Source organism: Vanacampus margaritifer, chromosome 15 (assembly GCF_051991255.1).
Source record: "Vanacampus margaritifer isolate UIUO_Vmar chromosome 15, RoL_Vmar_1.0, whole genome shotgun sequence".
Classification (NCBI taxonomy): Eukaryota; Metazoa; Chordata; class Actinopteri; order Syngnathiformes; family Syngnathidae; genus Vanacampus; species Vanacampus margaritifer.
In genome coordinates, this window is record NC_135446.1 from 6,121,447 (window position 1) to 6,141,235 (window position 19,789).

Sequence of the window (19,789 nt, forward strand, 5' to 3'; positions counted from 1 at the left end):
CGATATTATAAATATAGAATCGTAGCTGAGAAACGTTTGTTGGGAGGAGCAATATGGCGGCCTCACGACTTCAAAAGTCTTGGCTTATCGGCTATCCAGTAATTTATACAGATCGGTGGTTGCACGCAAGTTCATATTTATGAACGTTCGATTTGTGTGTGCGCGAATGTATGTATTTTGTTTCCCAGCCGTCCAGTGTGCGGTGATTACATTTAAAAACATACTACATGACAATTCTCACTTCACAAGTGATCCAGCATTAAAAATGCTAAATTTAATGGCCGCCAGAGTTGTCTGGAGAAGCTATTCCTTCATCTTTAAAATCTCACAACTTCGTTTCCACCTTGAAATGCAACAGTATTGAATATTAAAACACATTTAAAGCACACAAAAAAGCTGACTCCTTGTAAATGCTTTTAATAAGTTAAACATTTATTATTTTCCGTTTAAAAAAAAAAAAGTTTACTATAAAGGGCACTTAATGAGAATCGATTGAGAAATGAGCAAGTTACAGCCTATGCTAAGTTACAGCCTATGCTATCTTCTTTACATTCCTTTTGACCTTTGCATTGTGAAATCAATGCTGACAAAATATACTGCACACTCAAAAACTCAAAGAAGTAAAACAAAAAAATTATGCTACTTGTACACACATACATTTACCAGTCCTCAGTTATTTTGAGCGTCTATTTTCCTTTTGCCAGCTGGTCTTATGACCTTTTTGACTGACTGGCTGCGTACAAGGTCAAGTCCCGCGGTGACCCCGGCAGAGCGTCCAGCAGCGAGTCGACGTCTTCCCCCCAAGGTGACCTTGCGCCCGGTGGCGATGGCTCCGGACCTCGCAAACATCCGCAGGGCCGTGGCGATCTTCGACGGATTGTTCTGGATTTTATGAAAGGCTTTCACTGCGGCGGCTGCTGAGGAAGTGAGAGACTTGTCGCTCTTGACAATAGCTGACAGCTTCTGGCACATGGCTTCAAACTCCAACGCTGCAGCTTGATGCAAGGCTGGAAATCAATAACCAATCATCTTAGTGAAAATAACGGCGTCCACTTTTAACGAGTTTGGACTACTTGCCTTCTTCTGAAGCATCCTCCTGCACTAGTAGCACCTCCAAGTCTGCTTGTTCTGGCCAGCTATGACTGACAAGGACAAATGAACAATTAACACATTTGACTGGTGCATTTCGTTTCGAAGAACGTCACATTACACGTAGCAGTGATCGAGAGTTGGGCAGAAAGCTCCATTTGCGGCGGCGGCGGCGCCGACGACACAATCGGCCCCATGATCCTCCTCAAAATGGTACTCCACCACATCCAAAGGTGAACACGGCGCTTCGAAAAGTGACTCGGGCACTTGGATGTTGTGGTTGTGGTCATTGCAAATGCTCACCATTGTAGGAAAGATGGGCAGGTGAGAATCTGCGCTTCTGATGAGGAGACAGACAAAAAGCTTGTGATATCAAATATGTCATCATATTCACAGCAAAGTCCACTTACAGACTCTGCCTGCCTCTGCTCACTTGAGTGCGAAGTAGTGTGACGCTCATTTTAGCAGGACAGTCTGTGTTTTTGCTCTGGCCGAGCATTTTTACAGGACCCCGGGGTCTTGTTTTATGCTGGCATCTGTAGTCCACCTTTAAAGGACAACACAAGTAAATCAAATAGATGTCAGACTGCTGTTTTTCACGCCTTTCTGTCATCGACTGCTGTTGATATCCCTGGCCGACCACTTGCTATTTTTCAGGACATTCCACATTGTTGTGTTTGTGCAATAGCTATGTAGACATATATAAAATAATTATGATCAAAAAGCATGCGTTACCTTAAAGATAACTTTCTGGCCCTTAGTTGCATATGTTCGGTCCACCCTCCAGCCGACGGTGTGCAATTTCAGCCACAGCTGGATTTCATCTTTTGATGACAAGACCATCCGAAAAGTTGCCTCAAAGTCAACGTGATCATCGGTCTCTCTGATGAGGTCAAAATCGCAGACGTGATAATCATAGTTTTCTGGCAGATAGTCCTATGAAACACGAGGGAAAATTTGAAACAAGACAAGACTAGTGCGTTTGGGTTTGAAAATCTGGTCACTATATCACTGCAATATAAAGTAGATGAGATGTACCTTTAAGGCGGGAAAATCAGAAATATTCTTGCTAAGGTTGGTGCAAGTAAATCTTTTCTTGCCACAGGATCTTGATCATGCAAAAAGAAAAAAAAGCAATGGTTACTGTGCCGTGACCGACAAATCTCCTGCTAGCTTTATTTTACCGTGAACGGCAGGCAGCGATACGCACTTTGCGTCTTTTGAAATGCAGCAATCACGTCTCCTATTTCTTTAAATACGGGAAGTTGTTAAGTGTTCAATTCTTCAATAAACACGTGAAACTTCTCGTGTAAAACTCCCGACTGGCTGCAAGAAATCGTTGTTTTTTGGGGGGTAGCAGGCAAAGGACTACATTTTCAAACTGTTCCAGCTTCTCTTTTCTCTCCCAAGTCGGTGCCAGAAGTTTAAACGCAGGAATAAAAGTAATTTCTTACCCTTTCAAGGTAATTCCACTCAGTCTGTTTACGCCTGGTTTACGATTTGGAGAAACTGGCAGCTGCATGACTTCGGGCTCGCGGTACTTCCTGCGGAAGTTGGGGATACCGGAAGTAAGCCCACTCGTGTTCTAGGCAGGGAACGCCCCACTGCTATAGGATTGGCTGCTGCATTCTTGCAGTACACAACCCATTGTAAATTGAAATTGTTGTTTCTTCAGTTAGAAGGGGCATCATTACGTTAGTGGACTGTAAATTGTATTGTAGGCTGAAGCTGCATCTGCGCGTAAGATTCCACCTCCACAAAATGGTTCATCTCGTGAGGCTGGGCTTTCTGTGCCCACTACCCCCTCTGGTGGCCAAAAGCTTTATTGCCATTTAAACTCGTGTTTAAGTTTTTAAATTTTTTTGCAAGTCTTGAGTTGTACGGAGTCCGCCAGTGGCCTTAAGAGTGGTAAGTGTCCGTTTGGGAATAAGAATTATGAAATCAAACACCATTATTTGATTTTGGTGTGTTCAATCGCGTGTAATGCTTTGCCATATCGTCACTCTCTTAAAATAATTGCCGAAGCCCCCCCCCCCCCACCAAATTATTTCTGAAATTAAACACCATTATTAGATTTTGTTGTGTTCAATCACGTAATGCTTTGCTATATCGTCACCCTCTTAAAATAACTGCCGACGTTTTTTTTGTTGGGCCAGGCCAAATTATTTTTTGCCTAAATCATCATAATGCAAAATGTTTTTTTTTTGTTTCCTGAAATATCAAATTTAGGCGATTATTTTAAGGCATCAATATGTACCTGCTTTTCCCAGTACTGAGGGCATTAACAATTACCAGTATACCCTTAACAGTATTTCAATAAAAAAAAACACCCCACCCCCCACCCTATTACTGGCGTCAATAAACCATTGAACCCTTGATGCATTTATGCCATTAGTATTGTATGTGGGTAGAAAATATATAAAATAATAAAATAAAAAATATTTGTATCCTGACTGCCCACCACCAGTAATCCAGAACACTTGTTTTAAAAGTAACGTATGCCCAGATTTCAATGGCATTCAAATGACTGAACCAAACGTAATCTGTCAAATCTCAATGCCTTTATTCCGTTGTTGCGTCAGTGGTACAATGCTTTGAAAACATGCATCCACTTGGAAGTGTGCACGACATTGGGAATGTTCTTCACAGAGACTAACAATATGACAATGTGTGGTGTGTTGCATCGCTTACACAAAGTTTCTGGTTAAACATGGAAATAATAAAGAAACATTAACAAAAGGTAAAAAACAAAACAAAAAATGCATTGAAACACATTCATAAAATAGAAAATGTTTTGGTCGAGCCTCTCCTGCTCTTTTCAGAGGCCGTGGAATGTGATTGTCTGACGTTGAAGCAGGAACAGAAATCAATTTAAGACTGAGAAATCCTCATTAAAAAATCTTCACGTAAACTCTTCCTTCCTTCCTGTGAGGCGTTCGTGTACGCTGCCTCAGCGCTCGTTTAGCTTCTCATTGCAATCATAAGGCCTGATCAAAGTACACAGTGGCTCGTCCTAAGCCTGGTGGAGGCACCCTGATTTCTACTTGAGCGTGCGTGCATAAAAGCAATAACATTTGTAGTTTCAAAATCAAAGGTAAAATGGCAGCTTTGCCTTTTTCCTACATTTATATATATATATATATATATAAAAATTTGAAGGCATCGCGTGCACCTGCTTTAAAGAGGAATGTCTGAAGCTATAAAAACAAACATAAATAAGAGAATAAAAAGTCATAATGGCCTTTTGTATAGTCGACACTGCCTGTTGGCGGAATGTTCATGAATCTAACAAACACAAAAAAAGCAAAAAAATATAGTTTTTGTGGTGAGTATAAGGACGTTAGATAAGATACTGTATGATGACCATATATGTGTTAACATACATTTTTTACCCAGACCATTGCTGTGCTATTGTAAGACATAATAAATGTGACTTGAGCTAAATTCTACAAGTGCTTATATTTCTATCTTGAAGTGGTTGGAATAAAAATAATTATATGTGAAGCTTTTGCTTTAAATATAAATTAAAAAGAGATGGATGGAATTTTATGAAGGGTTGAAGGATGTCACCCTGGCAAAACTTGTCATTAATCTACTCTTTCAACTCCACTGCAATTACTTTTGGAGATTTCAGTCATACTATCCAATTTTCACAGCATTTGGTTTCTTTTAGAAAGCAAATAGAAACGTGCAAAGGCACCAATTGGCCACCGTAAAAACAAAACAAAACAAAAAAACAGTGATGTTTGTGTACTAAGCTTTTTTGTTTTTGCCGCCTCTTGTGTCAAAATCAAAATCTTTTTTTTTTTTTTTTGGTCTTCAGGCCAAAGTCTTGGATTGTCGTGGCCCTGGCTTTAAAAGGCTCCTTGTGGACATTAGTAGCCCATACCTGAAGGACAGAACAAAGACCTGGTTATGATGAAAAAGACAAGCATTTTGAAAAATAGCATGCATGGTATAAGAGAATGTTAATTCTACTCACCGTTGGTGACTGATTTGGTCTCGCCTCTTCCTGCCGCCTGTCACACACAAACACAAGCGATTATCATATGGACAGGCGTCCCCTCCAAAATATCGTACACGGGGTGGGAGGGGCATCCATTTGAAACAGCACAAGCACAGTGTGAGCGTGCGTGCGTGCGGACATTATACCCATGTCAGCTGACATGTTTGCAAACACGAGGTGATGAAAGTGCAGGAGTGCAAATTGCCCCCATTGGAAGCAGATGTCGTAAAGAATGGCTCCATTAAGGCAATAAAAAAAAGCGAAAGCAGAGTGCAAGTGGAGCAGATTTGTGCTTCCTGGAAGCGAAAAGGCCAACGTGTGAAACAGCCAACGGTGGGTGGGTGGAAAAAAGCTCACAGTTGGACAATCTAAATGATATAGACTGTACTTTATAATTAAATTTTTTATGAGATACAATTTACATTCAGCTGGCATCTTATTGGTTTTGTGGGGCATAAACGAGTTATGCTAATGGAGGTTAACATCTTAAGAAAATCTTCATGACGGTCATTCATTATAGATTAGCTGTCGCAATGTTATTTTGGATTACACATATTTCATTGTCATTTTGCCAACACACTTTAAAGTAGGGATGTAACGATAATGACAATATCGTGATATGAAAACTTCCACAATATCGTCGTCGTCATGTCATGATATTAAAAGCAGCACATCTGATAAGAAAAAGTCAGCTATCTGATTTCCATATGTGCAGTTTTAGCACCCTCTGGTGGCTAAGTTTTTTAGTGCCTTTTAAGTTTCACAAGACGTTTTGGCCCTTCTATGTTTAAAATTCACGCTAATTGTCAGATGAAAGGGAAGAACGTAATATCCTTGTGAAGCGAGTCAGTATGTAGAGGAACTCAATGTGCATGCATTGGCAAGTTAAGTGCCTCAATATTAACTCATTCACTTGCAGCCATCTTCACTGAAGCAACCCCCTTCGCTCCCAGCTGTTTTACTGGATGTTGACTGATTTTGCAAGGCCCACAAAGTATTGTGTTCTATTGCTATAATAACATGGAACCTACCAAGAGAAAGATGAGAGTCTCTTCTTTCGTCAGGAAAAAAGTATATTTGTATTTGTTTAAAAAAAAAAATATATATATAGCTAAGTGTGATCATTATTCACAAACCTGTTAAAAACACTGGGGAACAAAGCTTTTTGCAACATGGCCCTGGCTGATCTCTTATTCTCTGCTGCCACCTACTGGTCTTTTTTTTGTAATAACTACCAATGCTTTAAGCGAACTCTTCAGGTCAGAGGCTGCAAAGCCTTCTGTATGCTCTAGCACAAAAAAACAATACATTAAAAATGTATGCATGTTTTTTTGGGAGTAAAGGGCAAAGTATTAAAAACATATTTATACGTTTTTGGGTTTGAATGAGGTTTAAGTGTTAAATTAGAGATTGTAGGTGGTTTATGCTGTTATGTACAAAAGCACAGTATTGTGTGTGTTTTTTTTTAGTATGAGCTCTTTTTTTTAAAAAAACATTTTTTACAATATTTTTAATTGTTATTTTATTTTTATTTATACCACAATATCGTGATAATATCCTGTTGTGATGTTTGGATATGGTTACATCCCTACTCTAAAGGCAACCAATTAGAAGTAACACTGCCCAACTGGTGAAGATAAAAAATAAAAAATAAAAGAGCAAACAGGTGATAGCGTGGCAAAGTGCAAGACATTTTTTGTTATTATTTTAAAAAAAAAGTTTTTTTTTTTTTGTTTTTACCTCTGCAGGCTCTCCAGATTGTAATGAATGTATCAACTAGCTATGAGAGTTCTTTTAGGAGAAAAACAAACAAAATTCACTTAAGGAAGAGAAAACGAAAGGATGGATATGACTGTGCATGAAAAGGAGCTGTTGCAGTTGGGACATTTCTCGTACCTTGGCTGGAGAGGAACCTTTGTTTTCCCATAAACTCCTCTTGTTGGTGACATCCACGGGCTTCAGGTCCTGGAAAAGAAGCACATGTCAAAGCTGCACAGCACTCCGTCAATTGCTCACTACTCATCGCTTGGCTTTGGCAAGACAAGCGGAGAGAAGGTTTTGCTTCATAACTCCTATTCCAATAATACAACATCAACCAGAATACCATATTTAGACTAGTTGGGCAGCATAGTACATTTCATTGTCAAATTTTTGGGTTGACTTCCCCTTTAACTCATTCACTGCCATTGACGGCTATAGACGTCAAAAATTCACTTGAACTATTTCGATTAGTTTAACATTTTTCCCACTTTTGTTAACAAGAGTATGAATACCTAGAATTTTTTTGTATTGTATTAGAACAGATATAACATTTGTGATTAATCTTGAGTTAACTAGTGCAGTCTCTGCAGTCAGAATCTTTTCTTAAAAAAAAAAAAAAGATTAAATAAATGAATAAAAGCTGATTAAAATTTGTAATCGTAATTAATCGCATGACTTTACTAGTTAACTCACGATTAATCACAAATTTTATATCTGTTCTAAATGTAAGCCAAAAAATTCTAAGCTTTCATATTCTTGTTAATGTCACGGTGGGTAAAGTTTGGTGGAGGACCCAAACGCAGGGAAGCAGGGCATGGAGGCATAGGTAATGTAAAAAAAAAAAAAAAGAATTTAATGATACAAAACAAAAGCAAACTCCAAATGGCAAGTGAAAACAAAACGTGGGGAGGACAACAAGACAAAAACTGGCAAACAACAATGATCCGACGCAGACAGAGGGGAGACAGGAGACTAAATACACACACTAACGACACAACAAGACACACCTGGGGCAAGACACAAATGGCAGGGCACTGATTGGCTGACACGAGGAAGGGCAGGATTACACTTAACAAGACCAAGGGAGACACACAAGGAAAAACAGAACCCAAACATGACAGTTAACAAAAATGGAAGAAAATGTTAAACTAATAGAAATAGTTCAAATTAATTTTTGACGTCTATTGCTGTCAATGGCAGTGAATGAGTTAAAGGGATACTGGACTCATTGAGCCATTTCCAGCAGTAAAAAGTAAATATTTTGTCTCTAATGAATTTGGTATAATTATTTTTCATTTACAATTAATACCTTTAAAAACTAATTTTTACACATAAAATACTAAAATTTCCACTTGCTATTGATTGAAGATGACATCACCTGTGCTGAGGAAGTAGGCAACGACCAGAGGTGGGTAGAGTAGCCAAAAATTGTACTCAAGTAAGAGTAGCGTTACTTCAAAATAATATTACTCAAGTAAAAGTAAAAAGTAATCATCAAAAAAAAAGTACAAGTAAAAAAGTATTCGCTGAAAAGAATACTCAAGTGCTGAGTAACTGCTTGAAATCAGATTTAATTTTAAAAACAATTTCATCAGACAGACAAAAACATACAATTATGTGCAAATGCTGGCTTCTTCAAATGATAAAATGAAAAAAACAACAACAGTGCAAGCAGACACGTTAGCCCAATTGTTTGAACATTTTTATTTTAGCCCTCCGAAAAGACTCAGCAGGAGCACACACATTGTTATGGCTCGTGTTTGTCTTTGTTTGTTTATTGAACATAAGACCAAAGGTCATAAAAATAATATCACAACGATATAATGCTAATATTACATGTATTATACAAATACATGCACTGTATACATTTTGTTATTTGTTGTTGAAATGTATGGTCTATGTTGTTCCATTTGATTTCAAATAACATCTATTTTTTATTACAACTATTGAATTAATCAACTACATTACCCACAATGCTTTGCAAAGTTGACTCAAGCGCACAACTGCTTTCTTCCGCCCGTCACCGAGTCAAACAAACGCGCGACTGTTTACTCAAACTTCACATAGAACTCTTTTTAGTGCCACTGCATGCGATAGTCACAGTCTCAGTAGAGATTAATTCACAAATTGTGACGCAACTTGGTGGCACTTTCTTAAAGCGAAAGCACCAAGACGTCATCTTTTAGTTGACTCTTTCGGTTTCTCGTCATGCCTGCCAGTCTTCAACTAGGGCCACATTTCCTGTATATAAGCAATGACACAGCACAGAAATGCTCCCACACAGTCTGTCAAGCGGAGCACTTAGTAAAAAGTATTGTGTGGTAAAACTACTCTTAGAAGTAATTTTTTTTCAAATAGTTACTCAAGTAAATGTAACGGAGTAAATGTAGCTCGTTACTACCCACCTCTGGCAACGACCAATCATGGCTCACCTGTTTTCTGGGTTTGGCCAGTAAACTGAGCCATAATTGATCGTTACCTACTTCCTCAACACAGGTTATGTCATCTTCAGTCGACAGCAAGTGGAAAAAATTGTATTTTAAGATATTAATTGTAAATGAAAAATAATGATGTTATCAAATTCATTCTGGAAAAATGATAAACCTTTTACTGCTGAAAATGGCTCAGTGAGTCAAGTATCCATTTAACAATGATCTGTGCAGGTGTGTTTCTGAGTGGGCTCTATTTACTAAATAGATGACTTGTGAAGGCAATTCTAATCTGCTGCATGCTATTTTCACAGCAGCCAGCAGATGTCACCAAAAGAACACGCACGTTTTTACTGTCAAGGCGTGCCTAATAATTTGACCTTCACATGCAGCTCTATAAGCATGAACACATAATGGATGTCATTATACTCAGCAAAAAAATAACACGGCATTTTACAAAAGTGTATACCTAAATAAAAGGATGATCTGATTTCTTTTTTTTCTATTTTACTTTTTTTTTTACCAAAAACAATGAGCATTTATGGCACCTGCAGGTTGACAGATTGAATTGCTGCGCTATGAAGAAAAACGCCCATTTAGGGTTCTGACAGGCGTTACCATGGAAACGACCTACCGTTGGCCTCGCTCCCGACGACGCCCTGCCACTCTCGGGGGCTTTATTCAGCCAGTCGTTAATGCGGCCCGCCACGCCCGGCTTGATCACAGTGGCTTCCTGTTTGGACAGAGGCGGAAAGGTGATGAGACAGCGTCGAAAACGCCAATCCGCCTCCGTTACCTTGAAGGTGCTGCCGCTGCTTCCCGGCGAGCTGAACACGCTGCCTTTCTCCCACATGCTCTTGATGTTCCGTATGCTGTCGGTCACCGGTGGGATATCCACGGCTCCCGAGCGAGGGATTCGCGACTCCTTGTTCTCCCGCTGCAGGGACAAAGTCGGCGGGGATTAATACGGTGCGCCGGCAGCCGTGACAAATTCCCGCCTTCAAAGTGCACCGCTTGGCAAAGCAACGGCAAAATATGTTAAGCGGGGCCCAAAATGAATGTCAATTGAGGGAGTCGCTGAATCGCGGGCTGGGATGGAGGACAGGTGGGATATGTCAGGTCAGGTCATGGAATGCACCGTCAACACTAGGATGGAATCAAAATGTGGAACCAAAGTACACATTTTTGGAGCGATAAAACACAAAATCAAATCATAGCAGCATATATAGGAGAGATAGACCAACATGTTTTTTTCAGGGCTGATACTGATATTTTGAAGCCGATTTTTTGGGGGATATATAAATGCCAATCGTTACGGAAGAGAGATTAGGGCCAGTGAAGAGGAAAAAAAATAAGGTTGGCAAGATTCTGACTTTATTCTAACTAAATCAGAATTATGACTTGAATCTATTCTGACTTTATCACTTTAAAGTGAGAATTCTGAGATTAAAGTGAGAATCCTGGCAAACTTTTTTTTCTCTCTTCACTGGCCCTAATGCTCTTCCCGACTTGTATGTCTTAAAGCATTAATGCTTATTTAACAATTTTCCCGACTTTTCAAAAAATGCATGTTTTTTTTAGTTTTATCTTAGACAATATACTTCATTTAAAATTTCTGAAAACAATTTCAGGGAGTTCCGATGGTTATCAGTACATCTTAAAAACTTAAATGGAAACTGGAAACATATTTCATTTCCATGTCGAACACAAACAAAATGTTCAGAAGGTTCCCAAGGTCAGCAGCATCTCTTATGAAGTTAATTGAAAATTTAAATAAATAGTTTTCTGAAATTAAAATGGTTTGACGTTTGCCTTTTATTGGCTGTCAGATTTTGAAAAAAGGCCGATACCGATATTCGTTAAATTGCCCGATATCGGCGGCAATAATCGGCCTGGTCTATCCCTAATATATAGAAAAAAACAATCTTGACAACCTTAGATTGGATTCTTCCAAAAAGGTTCAACAAATTTGAAAAATAATCTGTGCAATCTCTACATTTTCATTCAAATTCAAAGACACAACGTCATTATCGAGTATTTGATGTATTTTTTATGAGGGACATGGCCCCCCAAAAAAAAAAAAATCTTACCTGAACGGCTGAGGTGTACTGCTCCAGCCTGTTGTCGATCTTGGACACCATAGGAGATGCGGACGCCTTTACTGTGCTGTTGTAGTGGAAAATAATAACTTATTTTAACATTTGACACCTTGCCACCAGCGAGCATTTACATTCCTCTCTGGCTAAATAGCAGCGCGGGGTTTACAAGCTCAAATAAAAGCTTGTTTATTGATCTGAGGTGCGTTATTCGCTTTACCTTTTCTGTGCTGACTTGTTGAGAAACTCGGCGCGCTCTCCAATCTGTGAAAAAAACACAGAAAAAACGCCACTAATGAATATTTGAGTAATGTTTCACACAATAACGCACCTTGTGTGAGATTCCCATTCTCAAAACTTTTTTATGGAGAAGACCTCAGGAATCAGTCACTCGTGTTTGCCCTCAATAATGAAGTAAATATCTTTACATATCGAGCTAATAACCTTTCAACACACATCCTCCTTTTTCTAAGTGCAGTCTGCTGACCTGCAGTGCACAATGCAACGGATTGTTCCCACCGAGTACGCCAATGCCATGACACACCAGACAAACATACACACAGAGAAAAAACACTGCAAGCATTTCTCGATTGCTGCCTGTGGGAATCTTACAGCACTGTTTGTCATCTATCATTCAAAAAACACAAATTTGTTCTCTTCTTTGGCTCACAATGGGCGACCAACGAATGTGGGAGTTCCCAAAATACTCCCCGACAGGAAATTCCCCATTCTCCGGCGCATTATCAACAGCTGCGGCCATGCGAATGGCGTTGGAGTAATCCCGTTAACCCTAATCGCGTTCCTGCATCCTCGCAGTCGGGCGCTCCTCGTGGCCCCACAATGCGCGGCTGCGCGTTATCTGCCGCACATGGAGCACGTCAGCCAGCCAGCCTTGTGCTGTTTAAAGGCTGATAATGTGGACTAACGCTCCCGGGACTGTGTTTTACTCCTCTGGGAGCTGACGGCAGATAGCGATACATATTCTTTATAGTGGCCACACCGAAACAATATACAGGATAAAATTGTACTTAAAAACAACACTTTTAAAATCAGTTTGATTCAGGAAGTTTGATACCCTCGCCCATCCCTAAATTTGATGGTTTATTGGCTTATGCAACGGCTGGCATTGATGTTATGGAAGTGCGAGATTAGGGCCTTCAAACATCGGCCAAAACAATCGGCCAATTGGGCCAAATGGCTGATTATTTTCCCCTTAAACATTATCGAAGAAAACCGGAATTTCCGACGCTGTGAAAATACCCTGAATGCACCATTTTGCTTGCGTAGCATTAGCAGCTAGCAAGTGTGTAGCGTATGTTATTCTGTTGTCCCTAAAATAAGATAAGAGACACCTTTATTTATCCCACAGTGAAGAAATTCACAGCGTTACCAGCAGCACATATATAAATATGCATCACAAAAAATAATTATGTAGCCTATAGTTAAATAAAAACTGTCCTATAAGCTGTTTAACGACACCGTAGTAGGAGTTAACTGTAAAACTGAGCACACTACTTTAAGAATTACATCCACTGTATATTGAAATACAAAACATGCTTCGTTTTTAAAACATCGCTAGCCTAGCACTAATAGTAAAAGCGAAGGAAAGATCCCATTCAAATGCTAACAGGAAGTTAGCATCGACTTTGGATGTGTTCTTCCTTCAAATAACGAATATCCACACACAAATGTTGTGGGAATACATACCCACGGGTGAGATAAGACTGGGATACGCAAAGGCACACATTCTTCCCAATGTGTGAAAAACTAGTTTTTTTAATATAATTCAATTGCAACTTTCTTCTGTACTCACTTCAAGTGTGTACACCATGGATGCACGGCACCACACTGCCGCCAAGTGGCCAGAACGCACAGGAACAGTCAGTATTTGTATTTGTGAATGTTTTTTCAGTTGCTATTATTTTAGTTTATTCTATTCTTGTTACATTTTCTTACTGTTTTATTTTATTTCATTTAAAGTTGATATTTCAAGGATTCAAAGATGTTCTTTTCTCAAAATTCAAGGATGCAAACGTCCAATAAATTTTTTTTGTCTTAACACACACTTCGACATGACATGGCACGAAATATAATCCCGAGGTCCCAGGTTAGCACAATAAATCCCAAGACTTGTGAAAATAACACAACATAAAAATATACAAACAAAAGGTTAATGCTTTACAGCAGTTGTAAACAAGTAAGAATAAACAAAAATCTATACAATAACTTTGTATACTTCATGAAATTTGTTGATATGTCCATACTATGGACTTGTCATTCAAAGCAGAGAATCTTAATAGCGAAAGTGTGTGTGACACCCATTGAAAAGGAATTGGGAGGGGGGTCATTTTATGCATTATATATATTTTTAAATAATTGGCAGATTATTCGGTAATCTGTATTTTTTTCTGCCAAAAATCTGTATTGCCATCGGCCTAAAAAAATTCATATCGGTCGGCCCCTACACGAGATCACCTACTTGAGTGTTTCCTAATCTGGAGCTAAGGCGCATATTTTACATTAGAAAAATCAACAAAGAGTAGAGTGAACGCTGGGTCTGGTCTAGCTGAAATCACATGAGATATATAGAGAGATGATAGAAATTTAATTAAACACTTTTAAGTATTCATTCGCATCAGTTCTCACTCTCTTGCTTCCAGATTTATTTGTCACTCCCAGATGAAGAATACTGTAAAACTGACAGAATTAAACATGATATATTTAAAAAAAAAAAAAGAAAAAGAAAAAAAGGTTCTATCAAATCGGAGACGGAAGTCTGCTAGCTTAATGCTAATATATGATGTAAAACGCCATAGATGGGCTCTCGGAAATTAGCATAGACGCTACAGCTGGATATTTTTTTCTAATGCCAGCTCGTGGAAGAGCTTATGATTTTTTTTTCTCATATTAGATGTTGATGGTATGATAACCGTGAGCAAAAGTATCACGGTACTAATATTTCAGTTCAAACGGTTTTAGGTATTTGACAGCATTTTTTTTCTTTGAACACCATCTATTTTTTTAACTAAATATATATTTGTAGCATGCTGAGATTAAATCAATGTTAGTTATAGTGTCCCATCACAAGTGAGCTATTTTTTTAGAAGTTAACTTCTACCAACACTCCGAATAAACTCAAACATGAAATTATATATGCAATATGGTATATTCTGCTCTCAGAAAATGTATCTTATTGAGCCATGTACGGACATTTTAAGTGTTTAACACACCAAACACACTCCGCTGTACGTACAGTGAACATGATGACAAAGTAAAGCTGCGTCTGCGGCGTCCGATAAGAAAAAATCAAAACAAAAAAATGAGTGGCGTGGCGTGTGCGTACGGATTGACACGAGCGGGAACCCAACTGACCTTGAGAGAGGAGCCGCGAGGGCTGACGCACTTGAAGGGTTTTTCTTCGCCGTCCATCGGGTCCTCCACCTTTTGCCTCTTCTCGGCAGCCTCGGCTCTCCTCCTCTCAATATCCTCCTTCATCTTCCTCTTCTCCTCCTGAACAACACACACAAGCAAAAGTGTTTTTTTTTTACAGTACTGTACAGTCCTAATTTTATAATAATGTCTCAGACTGTAATGTTATATTGTATGTCTCCATGTTTTGTTTTCCCAATCTGTTGCTTAACTCATTCACTGCCATTGACGGCTATAGACGTCAAAAATTCATTTGAACTATTTCTATTAGTTTACATTTATTTCCACTTTTGTTAACAAGAGTATGAAAACCTAAAAAAAACGAATTTATTGTACATTTAGAACAGATCTAAAATGTGTGATTAATCGTGAGTTAACTATTGAAGTCATGCAATTAATTACAATAATTTTTTTAAATTGCCTTAAAGATAATTCAAAATTCGGGGCGTCAGGCGATTAAATTTTTTCATCGTAATTAATCCCATGACTTTACTAGTAATAATTTTATATCTGTTCAAAATGTACAATAAAAAATATTCTTGTTAACAAAAGTAGAAAAAAATGTTAAACTAATAGAAATAGTTCAAATGAATTTTTTACGTCTATAACCATCAATGGCAGTGAATGAGTTCAAAGGTTAATATAGCAACATAGATGGTAATTTGCGTTAGCATTAAGCTAGCAGGGCTTTTTTCGACAGCTCTTTGGCTGTTTAAAATAAACTAGGTGTACTATAGTTCTGTGTTTTTTGTTTAGCTTGATGGCTTTCAACTGGGAGTTGCTTGAAGTCTCTTTTCTGTTGTTTACTGTAAAGTGTGTAGAGTTGAATTTACTGCCTCCATGAGACAAAATTATTTGGTTCGGTTTGGTTCAACATTTTGATTTTGAAGTATATCGTCTTTAACTGTCTTTTGTGTGTGTCAGATTTACAGTAAACTTCAACGGGTCAAAGAAACAGCAAATTTGACAAAATACTTTCTAAAGTGCGTTGTAGTAACTTGGAATGTGTTGAAGGGAGCTGAATCTGGAACACTGCGATGAACGGGGGTTGACTGTAAAGCGACTGAACTGCCCTTTCAAACTATTAACGTATGGACCATTTTGTATAGAAATATAGAAAGGATGGCGCTTGGTGGCACGTCGCCTGTCTCAAAGCCGCCTCGTCTTGCTTAATTAGACTCCCTCTATCCCCGGGCCCTCTTTTAATTACAAATCAAAAGGCCTCATTAACGCGACACAAGACTAAGAGGATAGGGGGTTGGAGGGAGAGGGGAAAAAAATAGCCAGCATATATGCAGCCAAGACCGACAGTCGAGTTGTGTGAGTGGGAGACTGATGGTGGAAATGAACAACAACATTGCATTAAAAGGCCAGCAAAAAGAAATGTTAATTGATGGCAAACATAAAAAAATAAAATAAATCATTAACTGCAGTTGAAGTTCACATTAAGTGCACCTGCATAGTAAAGTGACAACACGTTATTGTAACGATGTAACTTGACTTGGTCACCATATTTGGCTACAAGCGGATGAGGTGGTGAACGAGCAAAGTGGCTAGCGTTGCTTTGTTAAATTTGCCTAATCCAATCACTGCTTCTCATGAAACATTCACTAGTACTAGTAGTAAACTTTCCATTAATGACCTTAATTGTTCAATAAATAACGCATGGACTGTAAAAGAATGGAAAAACAATCAAAGATGTTAACAAATTGGGATTTTGTTTTTAAAAGTGAGTTACTGTAGTGAGTGAGTTAGAGAGCAAATGCATGAATGGATGGCCGGCATTCCTGATTATGGAAGGGGCAAATACCAGTTAATGTCAAATATTAACATTATTATTATTATTTGCTCCCAAACACATATAAAAACGTTCTGTTTTAAACATGGCCATGGTCCCAAAAAACGCATTTATATGTTTTTTATGCTAGAGCATACAGAAGGCTTTGATGCAGCCTCTGAACTGAAGAGAACGCTTAAATCAACGGTAGTTATTAGAAAAAACGGCCAGCAGGTAGCAGCAGAGTATAAGAGATCAACCAGGGCCATTTTGCAAAAAAAATCTTTTTGCCAGTGTTTTAAACATATTCGTGAATAATGATGAAACTTATTTATATTCTAATGCAAATTGCTGTAAAATAGGAAGCAGATAGAAATAATAAAAAAAATCCCTGATGAAATAAAAACTAACCTTTCTTTTGGTAGGTTCCATGTTTTTTAATAGCAATAGAACACAATATTCTGTGGGCCGTGCAAAATCCTGTAAAACTTGAGTAAAAATGGCTGCGAGTGAATGAGTTAATATTGAGGCACTCCATAAAAGTGGAGCAAAAAAAGCACTTGTCCAAATAAGGGCAGCACTCTCCTGTCACCGTGGTAACTGCCCAGCTTGTCTACAAATATCCACGTAACGTGACAAATGTGTGCTGCGCATGTCTTACCTCATCTCTGGCTTTCCTCTCCGCCTCCTCCTGCTTCCTCTGCCTCTCCTCCTCCTCCAGCACCTTCCTCCTCTCCTCCCGCTTCCTCTTCAACTCCTCCAGCTGGGCCTCGGCCTCCTGCTGCTTTTGCCGCATGCGCTCAAACTCCTCGCTCTCGGCGCCTTCGCGGCGGCGCTTCAGCTCCTCCAGCTTGCGCTCGGCCTCCAGACGGACGGCGTCGTCGTCGTCGTCGACCCGCCCCTCGTCGGCCAACGTCTCGGGGGAGCGCACGCTGCCTCGACTGCGGAGGTGCGACGGCGGATACAATCTGAATATTTCAACGCTTGTTTGACGATTCAACAGCAGGTGCGCACAAAACAAGGGCAGCTTTCAAGATAACGTTACTGCACATCTCAGCTTTCACGCTCGAGGCGCGGTGACCAAAAGCAGCTTTTCTCAACAACTTCTTTGCTTAGAAACTGATTATTTTGTTGATGCCCGAAGCAACACTTGCATGCTTGAAAAGCAAAAAAAAAAAATCTGATTAAAGAGCTTTTGTAGCATGCAAGCATCTTGTTTTTGTTTTATTTTGGAAGGTAACAGTGGTTTTAGCCATCAGGTGGTCTGACCTTTCCCACAACTGATATGAGGTGCATTAATCATAGACTGAATCTAATTTTCACCATCCCAATTTCTCACTGCATTTAAGATCACCGTTGTTTTTCCGTGCACTGGGGCCACTTACATGTTCTGCATATTTAATCGGGAGCCATAGTTGGTTGCGTGCCATGGTGGATTTCAAACAAAACAAGACGTATATTATGCTCTTAGAAATGCAGGGTTGAAAATAATCCCAAATGGTTTATTTATAATATCAATATGGGTTATTTTATTTTGTATTTATTTTTTAATCCATATTGGGCTTTTGTTAGGGATGGGCGAGTATCGATGCCAGGCATAGATATTGGGCCAATATACTAGGTCTTATTTCAAGGAATCGGTTCTCGTAACAGTGATCGATACCAGCATCAGTCTCTCTCTTGATAATGATACTTTGGGTTATATTATTCTTTTTTTTTTGAAGGGCGGGGGGTATACTATTCTTTTTTTAAATATATATTTTTAATATGTATTAAAAGTACTAGTGGTCTCTGTACTTGGTATCGGTGACTACTCAACAGTTGAGTATTTGTACTGGTATCAGTATTAAAAAAAGTGTTATCGAACATCTGTATATACTGTATATATATATTTTTTTTAAATTATTTTAAAACCAATTTATCTTATTTTTAGGGCGTAATACAGGTGCACCAAAAAGAGAGAATGTAAAAAATGCTCCCCACCCCAAAAAAAACAGCAGCAACAACAACTTGAGAATGTAAAATCAAATCAATTAATTTTGTAGTCATAACAAACTATATACATAAAAAAGTACAAGCTGTGTAAAATATGTCCATCTTTAATATTGAACTTAAGTCCAAGTTTAATGTTGAAGAATGATATTCATAAAAAAAAAAAGCTGTTTTGTGTATTGAAAAAACAACAACAACCAGGCACGTTTTGATAATAAGCTACCCAAACATTTTTTGCTTTGCTTGTTTGTTGTTAAGGCCATTTGAATTTCTTAACATTGTAGTATTTTTCTTTTCTTCACTAACACTAAATTTACTCAATCACATACCTGAGCATCCTCTCAGGGCTCGAGTACTGTTTTGGAGTGGCCTCCTCCTCCTCCTGTTCCTCCTGCTCTTCTTCCTCCTCCTCATCATCATCATGCAGACCTCCATTCTGCTTCCTCTGCTCCTCCCTGCTCTGGCTTCTTTCACACAGCTACACCCGCACACACAAACAGGCACCCAGTAGGTGAGGTCAAAGTATTGGAGGACACTTACAGGTAATAAAGTGAAACATAACATCATCACAATACATGCTGGAAGCTCCAGAGCACTTGCAGGTGTTGAGTGCAGATGTAATATTGGCAACATCATTTGGCTGTGTGCAGAAGGCCATTATCTAGGAAGGTGTTGGTGCTGAGCTAAATTAAGGTAGCTACGCTTTGGTGGTGGCCTGAGCTAGGACTGGCACCATCAAAATTTTTTAAAAGTTCATCGATTATTCCATTAAAAAAAATCCACCCCCCGCTTTCCCCGGTGATAATTATTTGTTCTTTTTTTTGTTAATTCACTAAGTAGGGCTGGGTGATATGGTCAAATTTTAATCCATTTTTATCTAATTAACCCAACAAACATTTATTTAAAGGTTTCATTTATTCCAAAATGTTTCCTGTGCAAAATGTTCAGACAACAATAATGCATAATGATTTTAAATCAGTTTAACATAAACTTAAGATTCGTTTGTGTTTAAATGACACATTTAAGTAGTTGTTAGCTATTGTAAACATAACACAATAACATCTGGATGTAACAGAACATAAGAACAACAGTTTTTAATAATTCAGAAGACAAAATTTTATTTCACAATTTAGCAAATTTTCAATGATTCGATTTTCAAAATTCAAAATTACTTCGATTTATTGTCCAGCCCTACTATTAAGGTATAACA

General features: G+C 38.6%; 2 protein-coding genes across 9 annotated transcripts in view; both read right to left on the reverse strand.

Annotated features, from left to right (window-relative positions):
- Positions 1-401: 401 nt before the first annotated feature.
- LOC144035186 (uncharacterized) lies at positions 402-2,681 on the reverse strand. Of its 3 annotated transcripts, none has more exons than XM_077544695.1 (7): positions 2,544-2,681; positions 2,128-2,197; positions 1,825-2,025; positions 1,500-1,636; positions 1,211-1,429; positions 1,078-1,142; positions 402-1,007 (listed from the first exon to the last, which is right to left on the reverse strand). In XM_077544695.1, the coding sequence occupies exons 1-7, from the start codon at positions 2,609-2,611 to the stop codon at positions 670-672; spliced, it is 1,098 nt and encodes a 365-aa protein (XP_077400821.1). In that variant the 5' UTR covers positions 2,612-2,681; the 3' UTR covers positions 402-669. The 3 variants fall into 3 exon arrangements, with proteins under 3 accessions (XP_077400821.1, XP_077400822.1, XP_077400823.1); XM_077544696.1 differs by having other exon boundaries at positions 2,300-2,628; XM_077544697.1 differs by having other exon boundaries at positions 2,274-2,628.
- Positions 2,682-3,635: 954 nt separating this feature from the next.
- cald1a (caldesmon 1a) overlaps positions 3,636-19,789 on the reverse strand; it is a 70,996-nt gene continuing 54,842 nt past the window's right edge. For 5 of the 6 annotated variants that reach the window (XM_077543959.1, XM_077543963.1, XM_077543964.1 and 2 more), the window contains 10 exons: positions 18,909-19,057; positions 17,249-17,528; positions 14,754-14,891; positions 11,602-11,645; positions 11,376-11,451; positions 10,082-10,222; positions 9,920-10,018; positions 6,992-7,060; positions 5,072-5,108; positions 3,636-4,978 (listed from right to left, as the gene is read on the reverse strand). In XM_077543959.1, the coding sequence (XP_077400085.1) occupies positions 4,965-4,978; positions 5,072-5,108; positions 6,992-7,060; positions 9,920-10,018; positions 10,082-10,222; positions 11,376-11,451; positions 11,602-11,645; positions 14,754-14,891; positions 17,249-17,528; positions 18,909-19,057 (1,047 nt within the window). In that variant the 3' untranslated portion in view covers positions 3,636-4,964. Of the gene's footprint in view, positions 4,979-5,071; positions 5,109-6,835; positions 6,887-6,991; positions 7,061-9,919; positions 10,019-10,081; positions 10,223-11,375; positions 11,452-11,601; positions 11,646-14,753; positions 14,892-17,248; positions 17,529-18,908; positions 19,058-19,789 lie in introns of all 6 variants that reach the window. The other variant, XR_013288308.1, reaches the window with a different exon arrangement.